General features: G+C 40.2%; 2 protein-coding genes across 2 annotated transcripts; one reads left to right on the plus strand and one right to left on the minus strand.

Annotated features, from left to right (window-relative positions):
- Positions 1–158: 158 nt before the first annotated feature.
- pias4a (protein inhibitor of activated STAT, 4a) lies at positions 159–13766 on the minus strand. Its single transcript, XM_071487547.1, has 11 exons — positions 13616–13766; positions 10903–11284; positions 10692–10776; positions 10539–10580; positions 10153–10243; positions 8652–8780; positions 6158–6263; positions 5871–5944; positions 5608–5768; positions 3816–3967; positions 159–3684 (listed from the first exon to the last, which is right to left on the minus strand). The coding sequence occupies exons 1-11, from the start codon at positions 13640–13642 to the stop codon at positions 3410–3412; spliced, it is 1524 nt and encodes a 507-aa protein (XP_071343648.1). The 5' UTR covers positions 13643–13766; the 3' UTR covers positions 159–3409.
- A 2762-nt stretch (positions 13767–16528) lies between these two features.
- On the plus strand, positions 16529–18426 carry foxq2 (forkhead box Q2). The gene is made up of 2 exons (XM_071487549.1): positions 16529–17164; positions 17931–18426. The coding sequence occupies exons 1-2, from the start codon at positions 16658–16660 to the stop codon at positions 18300–18302; spliced, it is 879 nt and encodes a 292-aa protein (XP_071343650.1). The 5' UTR covers positions 16529–16657; the 3' UTR covers positions 18303–18426.
- Positions 18427–18658: the final 232 nt, after the last annotated feature.

Below are 18658 nucleotides of genomic sequence, written 5' to 3' on the forward strand. Positions count from 1 at the left end.
TGGAAAAGTGGATTCTGACTTTTTAGGAGTGCACCTGCAGACATGCTGAATACTGAAAACAAAGTGTGATGCATTTGTCCCGAGAGGATTTAGTTTTCAAAAGTTGCTGTCTGTCTGAATGCATACAGTCTATTTTCAAAATAAAACGACAGCAGACAGGTTTTTAAGAACTGATTTTAATTAATTCCACACGTCAATAACAGCTGTTAGAATACGATCATTTTAAATTTTACAATTTTATCCTCAACAGGCATCAAATGTGTCCCCAGATCTGAGCATTTGGTACAGGACATAACAATCCACACTTCAACCAGTCCTCCCAGTCCTCACTGGCATCAGCTTCAGGTGCTGCTACCCTCAACAGTTTCTTATTGTCTGTTTGCCTATAGGAACAACTGGAGGCGATTCAAGGCTTAATAAAATATTATTTAAATTTTATTGTCTTTTAATATGAACATATAAAAAAAACACAACAAACAAAACATTTACATCATGGATTGTAAGCCTCTGCCCATGCTACCTTATGCATTATAAGAAGAGATGCCACTACAAAAGACCAGACCCTCAGCTCTCTTCAGCTCCCAGACAACCTGCATACGTATCTGGCTCAGATCCACAGAAGCAACCTGCACCATCTCTAACCTTTAACCGCAAGGCAAAGAGAAGGAGATCCGTTCAAATAATGACCGTCTATATCTAGCAACAAATGAACAATGTCATTCATATGTATAGCAGTTACTTACAAATACAAATTGCCTAGTTAAAGACAGGTATTAGAGTTCTTTACATTATTTTGCTTCAAAGCGCCTTACATAAAATATCCTTTTCAGGGACAGACTCTGATGTAGTACAGGCAAAGTGCCATGAATCAATTTTGTGTGATTACCAAATATTTTTCACCACTACATTGATTTTGTAACCTATGTCAATGTGTCAAAAGAAGGAGAAAAACGGAAGACCAGATTTGACCTACTTTTTCGATCATCAACCCTATCACAGGATGCACTTACCAACAGCGGGGGCCTGGATCAATATGTAAATGCAGTTTCTCTGTGCATTTGAGCAAGGCAAAAGAAAACCAGATTGTGTGCTGATCAAAATGCAACAAAGAGATGATGAGAGAAAGAAACATACCATGCAGAACCTTCCATGTGTCTTACAGTGGAGTAGGACTGCTGCCTTTCTAGTTTCACATTTTCTGATTCCCATGCATGAGATGGTTGAGGAGACAGGGTCACAAAGGTCATTGATCCTTGATTAAAATGGCTTTAAAATAAATAAGCCATAAACTTAAGATGAAGTATCAGATGAAAGTGCAAACAGCTCTACCAGCACAGCAACACCTTTTTTCTTCAAGCAAAAGCTGATGACCTTCCTGCAGGCAAACCTAACGCCTGCACATGCAGCCCCTGTATCTTTACCTAAGGAACAGCAATCACATACTGACAATACTAGTGCAGGTGCAGAGGAATATCAGTTGTAAGCCTACAGCATGTAGCAATTAAAGTCCAATTCTATTCCAGCAAATAGATATGACCTTATCTACATTGAAAACAGGTCGAGGGGGATCATTGGTTGAAACAGCTCCACTTGTCCCAGACAGGACAATTTGTAATCCAATCAATGACTTTAAGCTTGGTGGGGTTGCACTTACTGACACTTCATTAAGTTTTGTTGTGTCAGACATGTTGAATCCACTACAGCAAAATACTCTGAATGCTTCTTTGACCCAGGTCAGATTCATTCACAGGAAAAGAAAAGGAGCGTTGATCAACAGCACAGCCACGAGCCTCTCATTACCCAAACCACTGCGGCAGAGGGGTCCTGCTTTCTTCAACTACAAGCTCCTCTCTGTACAGAACTACAGCCAAAGATTATGTAGATTTATGACAGATAACTGTTAAGAGAACATGAAGCAGTTAAATAAATATGATACTTGCAGAAAAGGATGCCAAAATGTGGAAAAAATGACAGCACATCTGAATCCCGTTCCATAACTGTCCTTTACCTCAGATTTTTTTTCTGTGTCTCCGTCCATTTCTTGAACGAGAAAAGTCTACGTAAAACATAAATGAAATAAAACACCTCTCAGACTGGGGTTTCATCTGCTGGCCAGCTCAGCTAGTCTTAATACAACAGGCTCCCATCTTCACCACTCAACAACAACAACAAAAAAAAAAAAAACAAAAAAAAAAAAAAGGCACAAAAATCTCGTAACCGTTTCCTGTCAGTGAATTCTTACATCTGCTTTGGCACAGCTGCCGAACAGAAATTTTGATGAGTTATGTCCATTTGCAATGCTAATTTATCAAGCCTAATAAATCATGTTACAAGAAGATAACTGCTGAAATGTTGTACAAAGTGGCACAGCTCCAACCATCACTGACACCTACAGTTAGCTGGGTTATCCACAATCTAACTCGCCCTTAAAAGAAGATTTTGTTGCTGCAGAGGAAACAGAGCTGCATGGAACGATGGAATTAAAAAATAAAAAAACAAAATGTAGGAAAACAAAATCTCCAGTGTAAAATTGGCTTCAGAAAGACTCATCAATTCTTCTGTCCTCTGCTTCTTTCTCAGCTACTCTCTGGTCAGTCGGCTAAGTTTTTATGACTGAGGTAGGTTCTCTTATCTAAGGACAAAATAAAAATGGAAAGCATCACACATTGAGGCCAGTATTGTGTTCTGCCCTTTCATAATTAAAAGGATAAATTCCTGAAAAAATCCTTTCAAGCTTTGTTTTCATTCTCTGAACAAAGAAATAACACAATAGGAAAGGTTTCAATTTGCATCACACTCCACGTACCTCTGCATTGTCCTCCCCCAAATTATTAATGCTCTTCTCCATTAGTTTTCAACCTTTTACCAAAAACTGTTGAGGAGCCTCCATTTTCAACTTGCCTGTTCATCACAAATGTGACAAAAAAAATCAGAGATGCAAACATTGAACGCCCATGGCTAAAAGAGCCTGTAATTCAGAGTCAAATACAAAGAGAGATGGGGTGGTGGAGAGGAAATTGTCTGGAGAGAGAGGAGGGAAGGGGATGGTGGTGGTGATGGTGGTGGTGTTGGGGTGCTTGATCCATTCAGTTTCTTTAGTAGAGGCAGGACGGTACAGATATTCACTGCAAGGTGACGGTTGGCCAAAAAGAGTTAGATTTGCTTCCAGTGGTGTACAGTACAAAGAGGAATCCTAATCAATCTAGATTGAAGATTCATTAACAGTGCATGTTTGAGTGTGTTTGTTTTGTCTGGATATAAACCAGAGCTGCTAAAAGGCTCTGATATTTGGGAATAAGGAAGTGTTGTTGCATCTAGTGGATTACTGTTTTCCTGTCCTCAAGTTTGTAGCCCCCTGCCTCTCTGTCTCTGTGTGTGTGTCAGTCTAAGAGGGGACAGAGCTGTGGGGTCAGTAGGCAGTGACCAAGTCCTTGTCGTAGTTGTATCGGCCCCTCTTTGGGGCGGGACTGTCAGCGCTGTCCTCTGTGTCCTCACTGTCTCCTCCTGCCCCGCCCCCTTCCTCCTCTGAGGAGGAGTCAAGAGTCAGATCTACCACTGCACCTCCTCCAGGTGCCACAGCAGTTCCTCCTGTGACCCCTGGCATCCCCACGGAACTGCTTCCAGATTTGCCCGTCAGGCTGGTGCTGCTGTGAGCCGGTGAATGACCGTTTGCCTCAGGAACGCCTGTAGAGAGAGATGCCATTTGAAAAAAAGATGTATCACAAAGAGAATAAACTCTAAAAAAGTTGAACACATTCAGATGAAAATGAACACACTCAGATGAACAGGAAGATTTTACAAGGTTTGACACTTACATATATCAACAACAGGGTACTCTGGTGTGTTGCTGCGTTCTCTTTCCCTGTCCCTCTCCTTTTCATCTCTGATGGGTCGCCAGGAGCCATCGGTCAGGTACTCAATCTCCTCAATGTCCTCACTTGTCTCTTTCAGAATCTCAGAAAGCAGCCTGAAATACACAATGCTGGTTAGAGTTGCCTTAAAAAAAACAACAGAAAATGAAAAGCAAACTAAACTGCAGGAGCAATGCCTAGTTGAGGTCTGCATGGACTCCTGCTGTTTGCAGATTATGTCTATCATTCAAACATGGTGGCCATTCTTTATAATTTTCACAGTCCATTTTCATTAAATAGTAAGATATACTCCATGAAGAAAATCAAAAAAAAAAAACAACAAATCCTTGGCTTTTTGTTATGAACTGAAAATTGTATTCATTCTGTGAATTTCACAGCCTCAAAACACCACTCTATACACCTGACTAGCAATTAGGTCATTTAAACTGAAACTTGGATCAGGTATCAGTTAAAGTAGGGACTTTCACACAAGCTTAATTTAAGGAATGCAAATATACGTCAAAGCCAAACTGTGACAATGCCTTTAGTGTTTGCGAAAGTAAGGGTGTGCATGTGGGAGTTGCTTAGAATTTGTGGATTTAAAAAAAACTTTTGATAAAAATGAACTGCAGGCTTATCTGTGTTCATCCTATTCAATAAATTTTATGTATTCCCCTTGTGACAAAACACCAGAAAATGTAAAGACAAAAATGTATTAGAGGTACCGTGTGGTTCACTTGCAGCGATGACTACTGTAAAAAAAATAGATGAATAAAACTTTATTGATCTCTCCAGTGTCACTATTACATGGTTCACTGGTTCCAACCAGTCAAGTTGTCGTGGTCATCTATTACGAGACTCATAATATACACCGGTCAGCCACATCATTAAATCAGGTAAGTGATTTTAATGTTACATTTAATATTATGTGTAATGTTAATGTCGCAAGCAGCGTAATGCAGGCCCTCGCCCTGTCAGGCTGCTGCCAGGAGGACACATATTAGCATTAAGGTGTCATCAGTGAGGGACTGTCCTCAAACATGTGAGGTTTGGAGCAGATTGAATAATGTATATTTGAGGTATACCAAACTTTCAAACGATGTTTGAAAAAACATCAAAATTCACCACACTGCCACAGCCCAATCATTCAATTTTCACAGAGAAGCATCATTAAAGTCTCGAGCATTTTCTAACCAAGTTTGATGAGAGTGTGGTCAACCCTGTAGGAGAAGTACATCAAAGTGTAAAACGTGACATTTCCTGTTGTTATGATTATAACTGAATATTCCCATGTAGATGTCTTCAGGCCAGCACTCTTATCAAACATGCTAAGTTTGGGCCTGGATAATGTGTGCTGGAGTTATAACAACTTCCTGTTTCATGGCAAAACATGGAAATTTGCCGTGCTGCCAGAGCCATGGCGTTCCGCGAAAAGTCCTAATTTTCACATTGAAGCATCATCAGGGTCTTAAGCATTTTTTCTGACCAAGTTTGGGGTTGACAGGATTTATAAATACTTACTGTTGCTAAATTCACCACACTGCTACAGCCACACTCTTCAATGAAAACTCAGTTTCACAACAAAGCATCATCATAGTATTTTACTTAAGACCCCAACATCTGTGCAGCTTTGATTATTTTCCCCAGACTGGCTTCAACTTACCAGGTCGTTAAAATTACACAAGTGTAAATTTTCAGAATTAATTGAAAAGATGTTGATGCTTGGACAAGTCAGAGCATGTTTCTATCTCCTTACCCATCAATTGTGAGCAGCTCAAAGGGAGCAGGCTTGTCACAAACTGGGCAAGTCCACGTGGGCTTCTTCTCATTCATCTGCAGGAAGAAGACTGCGTCGAAACACTGAAGATGGGCGCAAGTTAAAACTCGACATGGCACACCGAGCCGCATCTTCACCAACTGGGAAATGGTAGAGGGAGAGGACAAAGCATTAAAGATATCAAACTTTTCATTTAGGAGACTTGTCACAGCCGTCAATTGTTCTCATGTAAGTATACTCACTGGACAGATGAGAGAAACCCGGAGTCCTGTAGTTGCAATTTCACTCTCTGGGTCAAAACGTAGTTTGTCTTGTACTGTGGATAATTGGTAGATAATCTATTATCACACATCATTTTCTATCTATGTTGTAAACTATAACAATCAATGCACAATCAGGTCCTACCAAAACAGTGTTAAAAATTTTATGATTAGCAGAAACAAAAAGTTAAATGAGTTTCTTTTAGGATTTTAAAGCCCTAAAACTAACAGAAAATTAAAATTAGGCAGATTATAAAAGTAACACCTACTGCGTTCACGACAGCGTTCTGCACTCTCAACAGAGCAGAGTTTGAGTTGGCTGAAGAGGTCTGCTGCAGTGAAGACCCTCACTAAATACACTGCCACGGAGTACCGCTGAAAACACACCAATTCAGAGGTTGTGAGCACTGAGTTCAAAAGACTACCAAACTAAAATAAAGCACATAGTGTAGCTTCAAAGTATTGCACGCTTCGTTGTTTTGTAGATTTAAATATGTTGCCATTTTTTGCCCAACCACCAACACTCAATAACCCAAAATGACAAAGTGAAAACTGATGGGTTCAGAGTTAAAAAATATTGCATACAATATAGGAGATAGATACCTTACAACATGAAGTCAGAGAGGAGAATCTTCCAGAAGGAGGGGCAAAGTTCATAACTTATAAACAAAGTTGAGGACTCTGATTGGCCCTTTGCCCAAAAACAACTTGATAATATCCAATTGGCAAGAAGCACAAGGTGTCTACACGATAACATGAACTGACCACATGAATCAGATATATTACAAGGGGGCCCTGCCTTCTGAAAACACAGCACATCTGGTTTCATTTTATCATCCCTCAGCTGCTCCTCTTCTCAAAGCATAGAAACATGAATGAATAAATGATTCATACCAATTTCACTTTCACACAAGTATACAGAGTATAGAAAGTCTTAATTCAGTACTTTGCAGATGCCCCTTTAGCAACAATTACAGCTTTGAGTCTGAACTACAATTACCTGGTATGGTGTTTCAATCTGGACTTTGGCTGGGCCACACAAGGACAGAGACAGTCCCCAGTCCACTCCAGCACTGTCATTGACTTTATGCTTTCAAACTGAGAGTTGAACCATCACCATAGTCTCAGGTCATGTGCATTCGGGAGCAGGTTTTCTTTAAGGACCTCTCTGTATTTGACTGACTTTATCCTCCTCTCAGCTCTGACCAGTCTCTCTGTCCCTGCTGCTGAGAAGCCCTCCTATAGCATGCTGCTCCCATCACCATGCTTCACTGTAGGGATGGTATTAGTCAGGTGATGAGCAATCCCTGGTGTTTGCCAGGCATAGTGTTTGGAGTCCTGCCCAAAGGAGCAAGTCCTTTAAAAGCCATTTGGCAAACTCCAAGCCACTCTTTGAACTTCATGGCTTGGATTTTGTCCTGACATGCAGTGTGTATTGTGGGAACGTCTATACCTTTCTAATCTATGTCTAGTCAATTCAATTTGCCACAGCTGAATAATCAAGTTCTAGACACATCTCAAGGATAATTCAAGCAAACAGAACACACCTGGGAGCGCCAAAGCAATGGGGCTGAAGATTTCACCTCTTTAAAAGCATGTTTTCACTTTGTCCTTATGGATTATTGATTATGGACTGATGGGCAAAAGGGCAATTTTATCAATCCAAAAAAAAAAAAAAAAATTTTTTTAAATAGGCCCAAATCAAATCTGCATGCAAAGCACGCAAAAAGTGAAAGGGTCTAATACTTTCTGAAGCCACTGTACACAAAGAAAACCTCAAAAAAATGAAGCTTTAACTCACAAACATTTTTTATGGGAAGAGAAATCTTGTTATCACCATTTTCATCTCGTGTTAGGAGAAGAATTAAGGCAAATGTGTCCTCTGGAACCTCCCTGATTATATAACCATATTTAATGCAAGACCTGCTCTTATGTCATATGGGTCTATTACAAAAGTCAGACATCTTAGGAAAACCTAGCACAGCAGATTCTTTCTATCAAACAAAGTCCACTTTTCTACCTAAATACAAGAAAACCTTTGAAAATATTTTTTCTAATATTTCAGTTTGATATGTTCATCTCACCGTAAGAAAATTTTTTGAAGGACTGAAATCCCTACAAACTCCTATTGTGGGCCCACCACAAGGCTATAAATTTAAACTGAATTCAGTTCTTTATTACAATGTTCCACTTCTCCTGTTTTGTCTGTAACTGTCAAAAAGAAAAAGAAAAATTCCAAAAATATTCTGTTTGTAATTGTAGAACAAGAAAACCAGCAAATAATCACACAAAAGCTGGAATCACAGATTTTTTCTTTTAAAATGACTCAAAATGATTCATAATCAAAACAGTTGCCGATTATTTTCTAACTGATCAAGTAATTGTTTCAGCTCTAACTGACACACAAGGAAAACTGCATACAAAAACCTGTCTTTTTACTGTGTTTGCTTAGTTTCACCTTTCACGTTGCTCATCCCTAATTGGTTTACACAAGAGCTCTGAAGGAGAAGGTGCCAACAGAGGTAAGAGTGTATTCATCAGCTTTCCAGCTGCTTAACAGGATCAGGACTGTGGAGGCAACAGTCAAGAAGCCAGCTGAAGCAATTCAGCACTTGGCCCTCTCGAAAGCCTTCTTTAGGAGTTATACCATGCAAGGCTGAGTGGGACCAATGACAAACACTCAGCAGGAGATCTCTGCTCTACCTGCCATGTTGCCACAACGACCCTGACGCCATAATATGAGATTCAGCATCACACTCTGACCTTGCCAAAGTTTCCCCAGGTGATGGTGACTCTGTTAGTGACACTGGAGAGATGCAACCAGGGAGTGATGTTTACAGGTCGACAAGGACGACGGGGTTCCACACCAGGCTTATTAGACGGGTAATAGCCCTGTAAAGACAGACACACACAAATGCCCATGCAATATGTAAGTTATCAAATATTTTGTCCAGATAAAATAGTTTTATTTTCTTGAATCACAGGTATCTAAATCCCTCTGAAGCGCTTAGATACAGTTTAAAAGACTAACTGATTGCGTTTATTGTGCAGTCACTATTTTAACCAGAGGCACAAAATCACAAACAGCTTCTAATCCTTTCACTTTTGTACAGACTTAAAATGGAAGAAAGAGCTCAGTTCTCCTCTTCTGCCAGAGGAGCACCGAGGTCCAAGCAAGTTGCACATGAAGGTTTGATTACAGTCACATGTAAGACTTTGTGTATTTTCCTCTGTATGCGCGCGTGCTTCTGTTTATTTAGGCGTATTTAAAGCAAAAAGAAATCAAGTAGGGGAACCATTTTGTCCAATGTTCAACAAATTGATAGATTCTAACAGAAAGTCAGTCTTACTGCATTTTACTTATTTTCCTCTATAGAATTGATCAACTTTAATCTTGTTACAGGCATTTCCATCCACCTCCTTGCTAAAGGGTTCTTGATGGTGGTAGTATTTTAATATTTTTCACTGGCATCAGGTTTTGTCCGTACATTACCAAATATGTTTTACTAGGATCAAAATGAATTTCTAAACTACATTTTGACATTACATCTGGAGCTCCTACTAACTACAACTTTTCAAAAACAGTTTTTTAAAAAAAAGGATCAGGCTATGAATTATCACACAATCTCGGGCAGCTTCCTTTTCCATCATTGCTACATTTGCTCTGAACAGTCCGCTGTGTGGTGCTTCCTCTGCTCGGTGTGAGCTCAAACGTGTCGACAGCAACCTTTAGAATGCAAATTCCCATTACTGTTTTCATAACACTGATTTTTGACCATTGTCTTTCAGGTTTACTTTTATGACTTCATGGCTTGTGAACACAACAATGCACCAAGCATTCGTCTTGGAGGTGAAAACTTCCCACCAGCTCATAACGCAGAACACCGCAACAGTTTGGAAGGCACACAGAGACTGCTGGCTGCTGAGTTTCCTACTATAAACTTGCCAGTGTGTTGGTGGCTTCAGACTGGCGAGCCAACACTGGATCTGTACCTGGATATCCTTTGTCTTGTCTTATACAAAATCTACCTGTATTAGTATAGCTAATCCATCACTACTAGATATTATGGAGCCAGTTTGGCTATGAGTAGCCAGTAAGTCTATCACTGGTGCCCAAACTAATGACTCATTGACTGCATTTATAAACAGATGGCTTACTGTAATCACTGGAAAAATTCTTTCACAAGAACAGAAGATCTTCACTGCTTTAGTCATGTTTGTGTTCTCAGTGTGTGGCTTATGTCAAATCAGTGAATCAACCCACCGGCACATGACAGTAGGACTGGTTGACTTTGACAGCAATGTTGGGGGGATACTGGTCCTCCTGGACACCAATGGAGTCTGTGTAACAGATTCTGCAACAGAGAGTGATATGAGAGAGAAAGATTACTATCATCAGAATGGCGGACTGTTCAAGCATGACTGTCTCTGTATCTGTCAAGTCTTTGAGTACTTTAGAACTTGACTGTTCACATGAATCAATATTTCAAAAGAGGATTATGGGGGTGGGGGGGATCAAATAATGTTTGTCCATGCATGGTAAAACAATTTTTCCATTTACATTTTTATGCATCTGCAGAAAAATTTCTGATCCAGATAAAAGGATTGTGAGATATCTATTGCGTTTAATGGGAATTTCTGGGAACTTACCTCAGAACCACTTGGATCGATCTGATTCCTGGACGAATCTCACTAAGAAAGTAAAAGGTCACAAATTAAAATGAGCATCAGTTACATACATTTACATTAAGTTGGTGTTAACTGAACAGTATAGATCTGGGAGAAAATGTTGGATTTTCTTACCTTGCATTTCTGATCTGGTCTGCTTGGTTTGGTGTTAACTCAAATATGCATTGACTGTCCTGCAGTTTCTCATTGTTCTGGGAAACTGTAAACAAGTGCAGGCAAAGTCATTACAGCACAGTATGTAACTGAATATTTTAGGAGACATAAAATTTCTCCAAAAAGAATAATTCAAATATAAGGATAAAGAGACAAAAAAGTCTGCACTTACTTAGCTCTGTTGGTGGCAACAGTGTCTCCAATGTTTGGTAGAAGGGCAGTGGTACCAGTTTGACCTCTGCTGCAGGTGCGGGGAGCGGTTTGGAAATGCCATTGAGGTAGTCTGCGCCCTGAGAGGTGGCAGTGGGGGAGGAGCTGAGGGGTGAGTAGGCAACTGGGACGCCCTCTGGACGCCGTGCTGCAAGCCAGCCAGATGTTTTGGGGAAGCGCGACTCGTAGAGCTGCCGGACATTCTTCAGAAGCTCCGGGCTGTATTCGGTCTGTACCAGCCGCAGTGCGCGCCCCACCAGGTCCTGCTTCAGCCCACTTTTGCTGCGACCCATTGAGGCCAGCAGCGTCTGCAGGTCTGAGACCCGGAAACTTTTGACCATGTTCTGCAGGAAGGAAAAGACAAAATTTGAGATACAAAATACAGAGATAGTGACATTTGTAGACAGCAGAAGTTAGAGTTACAATGCTATTAACTTACAAGTCATTAGACTCATTTTAAGAACCATGTCCAGTCCAAGGAATATTGATACTCGACTGAAATACAAAGCCATTTACCACGACAGCGCTAATGGCTTTCAATTTCTGCTACTTCTGACTTTTTCAAACAACTCTCAACTTCAAATATTTAATTATTTCCAAAGATGTTTGTTGCTCTTGCTTTTCTGGAGGTATTTATGGTCTGATTTTCTAAGGTATGACTTGCTGTGAGAAAAATTCACTAGCCTCTTTTAAACACAGATCCTGCTATATTGCCATTAAAAAGACCCCTCATTATGCTGGATTTACTTGTTTACACTGTACCAAACAAAGTTGGCATAATACAGCCCCAGGGTGTGACTTTAGATAGCTGTGCAACATAACAGTGTTGGGGTCCATCCTGCTCCCTTTTACAAGTTTGGAAATGTATTCCAGTACATTTGTGTTTATATTTTGTGAGTTTTTCCAGGGAATGTTTCAAGTTCCTAAACATATTCTGTCTAAAAAGTCTCTCTAAGTAAATCCAAGAATGAAATGCCTTGTTGGATTTCTTGCAGAACACAACTGCTAAATTTGCCCTGACAGGCTCCACATCCTTATTTAATGAACTTCTATGTAGCATTTAACATGACATAGGAGATCTCTTAAACCGTTTATTTCCTGCTAAAATTACCTTCTGTACTTGGTCACTTTAATCCTACAGAGGCATTAACCCTGGCTATAGTAAGAAGTCACACCTCTCCTCATTTAGACCGCTTGCATTTTGGCCAAGTCATTTAAATCATTCCATTCTTAATCAAACCATGATACCACTGAACAAACTTGAGAAACCTGATTCTGCAATACCAGTTAAAATGTATGAATTCCCCTCTGCATTTCACTATTACACTACATGTCTGTGACAACATCACCCAGCTACAGCATGAGCCTGACAAAAAATGGCATGAACACTTTGGATTGTGTTTAGTTTAAAGATTTGAAACAATGTTACAATGTTCAAAGGGAATCACAAAAATGTACAACACACAATAAAAAAATAATAAAAAAAAAAAAAATCACAACTAAAATGTGTGGTGAAAATCATTTGACAAATGATGTGTACAGGTTACCTTGTTACATGTATACCATAATCTGTTTATGGTCCCAAGAGATAGAATACACCTTAAAAATAAAACTAGCCCACTTCTACAAAATTCACTTTCATGAGAGTATGGCCCATTACTGATACTGGCATATCACTAATCAATCAATGAAAGTATGCATTGATGGCTTATAGATAATAGATAAACACCTGTGTCCAGCACCGGCAACCGAACCTTTAGCAGAAGACAAACCACAACAAGCACACGTTTCCTCTTTGAATGCACTGGATTTCAGTGGAGGAATGCCAAGTTTAATATTACCAAGGTCTACTATGCTCTCTATAATGGGTCCAAATTTCTGGTAGCCACACTAAACTTTTATGCAGTACCTACTGAATCAGTAGAATCGGTTATCTCAGACCACAATAACAAATGGCCCATGAGGATGTTTATTTACCGGGAAACAGTAATTCAGAGAACCTGACTGTAGGGCAACACACGGAATGTTGTTGTGAATGGAAAAACCTGACTTGTCCGACATGATTTAACATCCAGCTTTGAACCTACGCTAAATCTGCACAATAATACGGCTGTCCATTGAGCATTTGATGGACGAGCTGCGCAAAAACAGCAGCAATAAAGTCAGTAACGTTGCAGTGTCTTCAGCCTCACTTGAACATCATCAACATAGCCTCCGCTATCGGCTGGCTAGCTTGCTTGTCTAAAGACTGTATTCAATTATGGCAACTGGACATTTTGACAGGTGCACAGCTCTATAAACTAAGTGGCTAACTACAGACAGACTTCGCTGTAAGATCAATAACATCACGTATTAACACGGCGGGAAGTATGCTAGCAGCAAACCCCCAAATGTTTGTATGGGCTCATCATTCATTTTCGGTGTCTTCCTTCAGAGTCAGCGTGATGCTAGCTAAACCAACGCACTTGCCTAGTTAACACCACCTAGCAGGCTAGCTAGGTTAGCAGCGCAAGCTAGTTCGTTTCGTCGTGAACGTAATACGCCACATTTCCAGGAGTACAAACTCATAACCACATTCATACAAAACCCACAGTTTCCCCACGACTGGGCAGAGTTTTAACCCGTACTCCAGTGCCCATCTCCCATCAAACCAAAGCTAGCCAAGCTCTACTTGCCATCGCTTCCACCAGTTCGGCCGCCATCTTCGTGCAGCAATACCGCGAGAGTCAGAGTCGACGGCTAGTCTTTCACCAATGAGACGCAGAGTCTGCGTTGATGGACGGGTCATCTCAGCCAATCACAGCGCGGGTTTACCCAGCGCCTGAAGCACTGCATACAAAATGGGCGGGATCACCGCTTTTTAAAGTTACAGTACAACTTTTTAAAAACACTAAGAGACAGGTCTCATTTTCCAAAATAGGCCTCAGTGTCTATTAATGATACCACGTGTCAAAGTGTTTTGATATCCATGATGTTTCGGTTTTATAGTTGTGAGGTATTGGGATCGTGTGTGTTAAAAACGGTTTAAATCCAACGTGAGCGTAAAGCATGGCGTGTCAAGTGGATTCGGTCGCATGGTCTCCTCAAGTCCCCTCCGAGCAAACTATTCCGTTTCGGGTTCTGCGTCCAGCCTTGAGATGAGGAGTTAATGCTTTGTCTAAGGTATGCTCATTATTCAATCAAAATGAGTAATTAACAAAATACACCTACACATCAAAGTACAGACCAGACACGTCATGTCTAACACACAGATGCCAAGTCGTGTCAGGCTTAAAGCAAAATGAAAATAAGTATGTACGGGATCCCTTAATGCGCCCTGTGGTGATCCAGCCCAGATTTTCCAAAAGCTCCTCATATGTGGCAAAGACTAGCCTCATGGAAACACAAAAATCAATTGAAGGAATTGCAGTATCATGTAATAACATGGTGTGTTTTGTTTTGGCTTTACTTCGGATTGTGAAACATCAATAAAACAAGGCTGTACGTTCAAAGGGACAGTTGGCTTTGCCACAAAGCTTGTTGATGGGATATATTATCTATAATTAGAATTTATGAATTTGTGAAAAAGATATAGGTAATATAGGATTCCGTTATTTCAATGCACCTGTCTAAATTTATTTCACAAATGCCGACCCAAATTACAGAACGGTATGTTCTACACAATACAGGCAACAATTTTATTTTTATTTTTTAAACAATTCTAATATTGGTTCCTTTCTTTATTTTTTTATCAAAAGAGCACAAGTCCATATATTAATTAATATAGCTGATTACAATACAAAAGCTTGCTAATTTAAAGTAAGAATAGTGCTCCGTGTTGTGCATGTGTTTCATGTTCCATTATTTAAACAGAAGAGGGCAATATGGTCCCTGATTTGACCTAACTGTTTATTCATGCCCTCTGTAAAACTGACTGAATGATGCTGTATCATTACTGTACCCTAGACTAACCTGATGACTGCTGTGGAGATGGTGTGGGACAATTAATATATCTGCTGTGCAGTTCATGGTCCATCAGTATAAGCTTGTTCACGCTGACACTGTGAAAAGTAGACTTTTATTTGTTTCACATCACAGACACTTTAAAGGTACAGGACATGAAAATATGGGACACTTACAATTTTCTATTTGATGTCAACACTGTAAGTGTGATATGACTTTGCTGAATGGTTAGAAGAAAAAGATACAGAATGCATGAGCAATGTGGTGTTGAACATGTTTGAAATGCTTTGATGGATGGTTTTGGTTGTGCTTCAGTAAGCCTCATAATTGGTCAAAAAGACTTAAAGAAACTTGGCTTTTCTTCATTATAAAGTTTTTAAATTTTTTTCATTACTCAAATTTCAGTTTTACCTTAGTCTGATGTGCTTGACGTGAATATCATACCATAAACAAGCTAATTGGCTGTATTTCAGCATTAAAGCAGAAAAAACCCTATAACAACATTTAATTGAAACAACATTAAAACATCACCACAATCAAAAAACAGAATATAAAATTTAAGAAATAAAGTTTGATCAAATGCAAAGATAAGGTCAGTTGTAGAGGCCTAACATCATGATAGAGCACTATGCAATGATTGTTCTTCAAATTGAGGGAGATTTACTTTATGAAAAATAAACCATATTCAGCCTTTAAAATACTCCTTGTACTATTAAAGATCACAATATACTACAATACAATGTAGTGCACAAGCATTTCAGCTTAAATCTTTGAGAAGGTTCTTTAAAAATATCTAAGATTATACAGTATTTGCTGAATACATTCACAAGCAGAAAAGAAATATTTTATATATTTATATAATATTATATATTTGTGCAGTGCATTGCGGATGGAAAACATTAACATTGCCAGCTGTTAATAACAGGGAAGTCTCATTTACAATAAAAGTTCATGCCAACAACAGTAAATGTATGAGTTCAATTTCTTCTTTACTGTTTGATTCAACTGAATGTGAATCTGTTCTCTCTAAAACATTGAGCTTGAGCCATTAATTACTGCTCTGTGGTAATTGAAGTAATTCTTTGGACAGCATCCCCTTGGACAAAACAACTTTAACAGGATAAAACTGGCATCTAAAAGGCCTTTGATTCTACAGCATCCATCCTCTGCACACCATGTCCTACTAAATCTTGAGTGTTTAATCTCCCGTAATTACAAAGATTTGCTTAGGTTAATAAAAATAATCCGCCTCAATTGAGACCCCCTACCTGGACCACCCCTGTGCCTTCTTTGCCCCTTTCTGTGAGGGATAAATTCACAGTCATATAAATAGAGACACCTTCACAACTGTGAAGTACAGCTCTTCGATTCAAGAGCAATAGGCAGTTGGATCTTGAGAAGGAGGTTTTGATCAGGTCAGATTTATCAGAGAGGCGAAAACGTTTAATTAAACTTTGTTGGCAAACCGGCCGCATTTAGTCTTAAAGACTGACGTCATTTCCACAGGTTGAGGTTGTGTCGCTCATGAGCGAATCGGGGTTAACAACAGTTGAGAGGCTCATCTTTATCTGTGATCCTGTCAACAGTAAGACTTCGGCGAAGACGCGAGGGGCATCGAGGAATTCAGTTTATGAAGGGTCCTAATTTTAAAAGAAAATAGCCATGCTGTGAAACTCAGAAACAGTTCTGAGAAGGCTTTTGGGAGAAACGCTTTCCATTTATCACCAGATTATTGTTCAACTCTTAGTCAGTTTGGAACCAATAAAACCTCCGTAATGAGTCTGAGATATCTTAATTCAGAAATGACAATGGAGGACAGAAGCAGCCGCTCCGGCGTCAGAGAGAGGCTGGGACTGAGCTTCACTATTGACTATCTTCTGTTCAATAAAGGAGTCAAAGGTTCTAAAGAAGAAGCGACAGGAAGTCGTACGGCAGAGCAGACAGCGAACAACATGCTAAATCATCAGAATCCTAAACCCGTAGAGGTGGGGATTCGCTCTGAGATACAGGAGACGCAGCTACAGAGGTCAGGGGTAGACACTGAAGAAAGGAAAGTCAAAGAAGAGAAGGGGGATGAAGAGCGACGAAAGGAGGGGGAGGAGGAAGTGACCACCACCATGTCTGTCAGCAGCGATCCAGAGAAGTCTGACAAGTCGGACAAACCCAACCAGTCGTACATTGCGCTCATTTCCAAGGCAATCCTGGCGTCTGAGCAGAAGAAACTGCTGCTATGTGACATCTACCAGTGGATCATGGACCACTACCCTTACTTCAAGAGCAAGGTACGTTCACGTCTGTGTTGTTGTGTCTTTCTATTTACGTGGCATGCAGAGATCAACATATAGGGCACAGTCAGAACACAGCTATTGTAGCAGTAGAGGAATTTAGAAAGTAAAGTAAAGTAAAATTTGGTGATAATGTGAAGTAAACACTACGAAACGGGTGATTACCGTCTGGGGGAGTGTTTTGAAATGGATCATGTTGTATAACTTTGTTAACTCATCACACCTACTGGTGAGACAGTCATGGGACAGATAATGAGAACACGTGTTCACCCAAAGTCTTCATCGGCATTGTGTTTAATTTAGTTGCTGAAAAATTATGTGGCAGCCATTTTCACACATGAAGTGACCTACTTGGCACAGGTAATCTGTCTGTGTGGTTAGGCAATTAGGTGCTTGCAGGGACACTAGATGATCTTCTTGTTGGCGAATTCACAAATAAAGTAATCCTGTTGCTAGGTTGCAAACTGCCTCTGCCTTTACCAGGTGCAACAACAGATTGGACGTAGCCTAGTGGATTAAAGTTGATCGCTGGTTTGACGTGCTAAAAAGGTAACTCAGGGTGTTGTGTCTTACTGTGATCATATACAGTCTTGACACGCCATCCCACATCCTGCCAACAACAAGACGAGGTGACATCCTGAGGAGATCAGTGATACTTAACAGTCACCTATGTTAATTTTCAAATGGGGTCACCCACAGTTTAACTCTTACTTGCTTTGAGGTTTTGCTTTTGGCCTAACATTTCTTTTTCTTGCTCCAACAGGATAAAAACTGGAGGAACAGTGTGCGTCACAACTTGTCCCTGAATGATTGCTTCATCAAAGCAGGCCGCAGTGACAACGGTAAAGGCCACTTTTGGGCGATTCACCCATCAAACTATCAGGACTTTTCAAATGGGGACTATCACTGCCGGAGGGCGCGGCGGAGGGTACGCAGGGTGGCAGGACAGCTCCCCCTTTCCTCTCTAAGCACCCCCTACCACCCTGCCCTCACTCGCCCCCACAGAACCGCCTGTTGGTGCTGTCCTCAGGCCCCGGCACTCCCTCTGTCCTGCCTGGCACCCAGACTCTACTGGCCTTGGTCCCGTGTGCAGCCACAAGTGGGGTTCCACCCAGGCCTGCATGCCTCTATGTGAACAGTTTATATTCCTGAGGTATTCTGTACTTATAGTTTGGGCCTGAATATTGGAGAAAAGGGACATTTGAGAGCCTTTTTTGCTAATGATTATGTCTTTGAGTGATGTTAAAACTGAAATGAAGTTGGACATTATTACATTATATTCAGTGATTTTAGTATATTCAATGATTGAAAGAAATGTATTAACTTTTTAAAGATATTGCACATCTTTAATTTGTATTCTGAACGTTTTTAAAACACCAGAAATACAAAAACAATGTTTTGTTATAATCTCATTAAATCATATTGAATTTAACTGATGTTTTTTTATCAGCTGCCTCAGGTGTGTTTTGTGTGTGTGCGAGTATGTGCGAG

The sequence above is a fragment of the Trachinotus anak genome, unplaced genomic scaffold, assembly GCF_046630095.1.
Source record: "Trachinotus anak isolate AG129_WGS33_773 ecotype Australia unplaced genomic scaffold, CSIRO_AGI_Tana_v1 ptg000010l, whole genome shotgun sequence".
NCBI classification, from domain to species: domain Eukaryota; kingdom Metazoa; phylum Chordata; class Actinopteri; order Carangiformes; family Carangidae; genus Trachinotus; species Trachinotus anak.

What these genes read in the sequence shown, in the direction of transcription:
- pias4a (XM_071487547.1), bottom strand. Translation starts at nt 13,642, where the DNA reads ATGGCGGCCGAACTGGTGGAAGCGATG. An exon ending in TCGATCCAAGTGGTTCTGAG is followed by an intron (nt 10,244 to 10,538) that starts GTAAGTTCCCAG and finishes TCTCTGTTGCAG; the next exon opens with AATCTGTTACACAGACTCCA. An exon ending in AGAACGCTGTCGTGAACGCA is followed by an intron (nt 5,945 to 6,157) that starts GTAGGTGTTACT and finishes AATTATCCACAG; the next exon opens with TACAAGACAAACTACGTTTT.
- foxq2 (XM_071487549.1), top strand. Translation starts at nt 16,658, where the DNA reads ATGAGTCTGAGATATCTTAATTCAGAAATGACAATGGAGGACAGAAGC. An exon ending in ACCCTTACTTCAAGAGCAAG is followed by an intron (nt 17,165 to 17,930) that starts GTACGTTCACGT and finishes TTGCTCCAACAG; the next exon opens with GATAAAAACTGGAGGAACAG.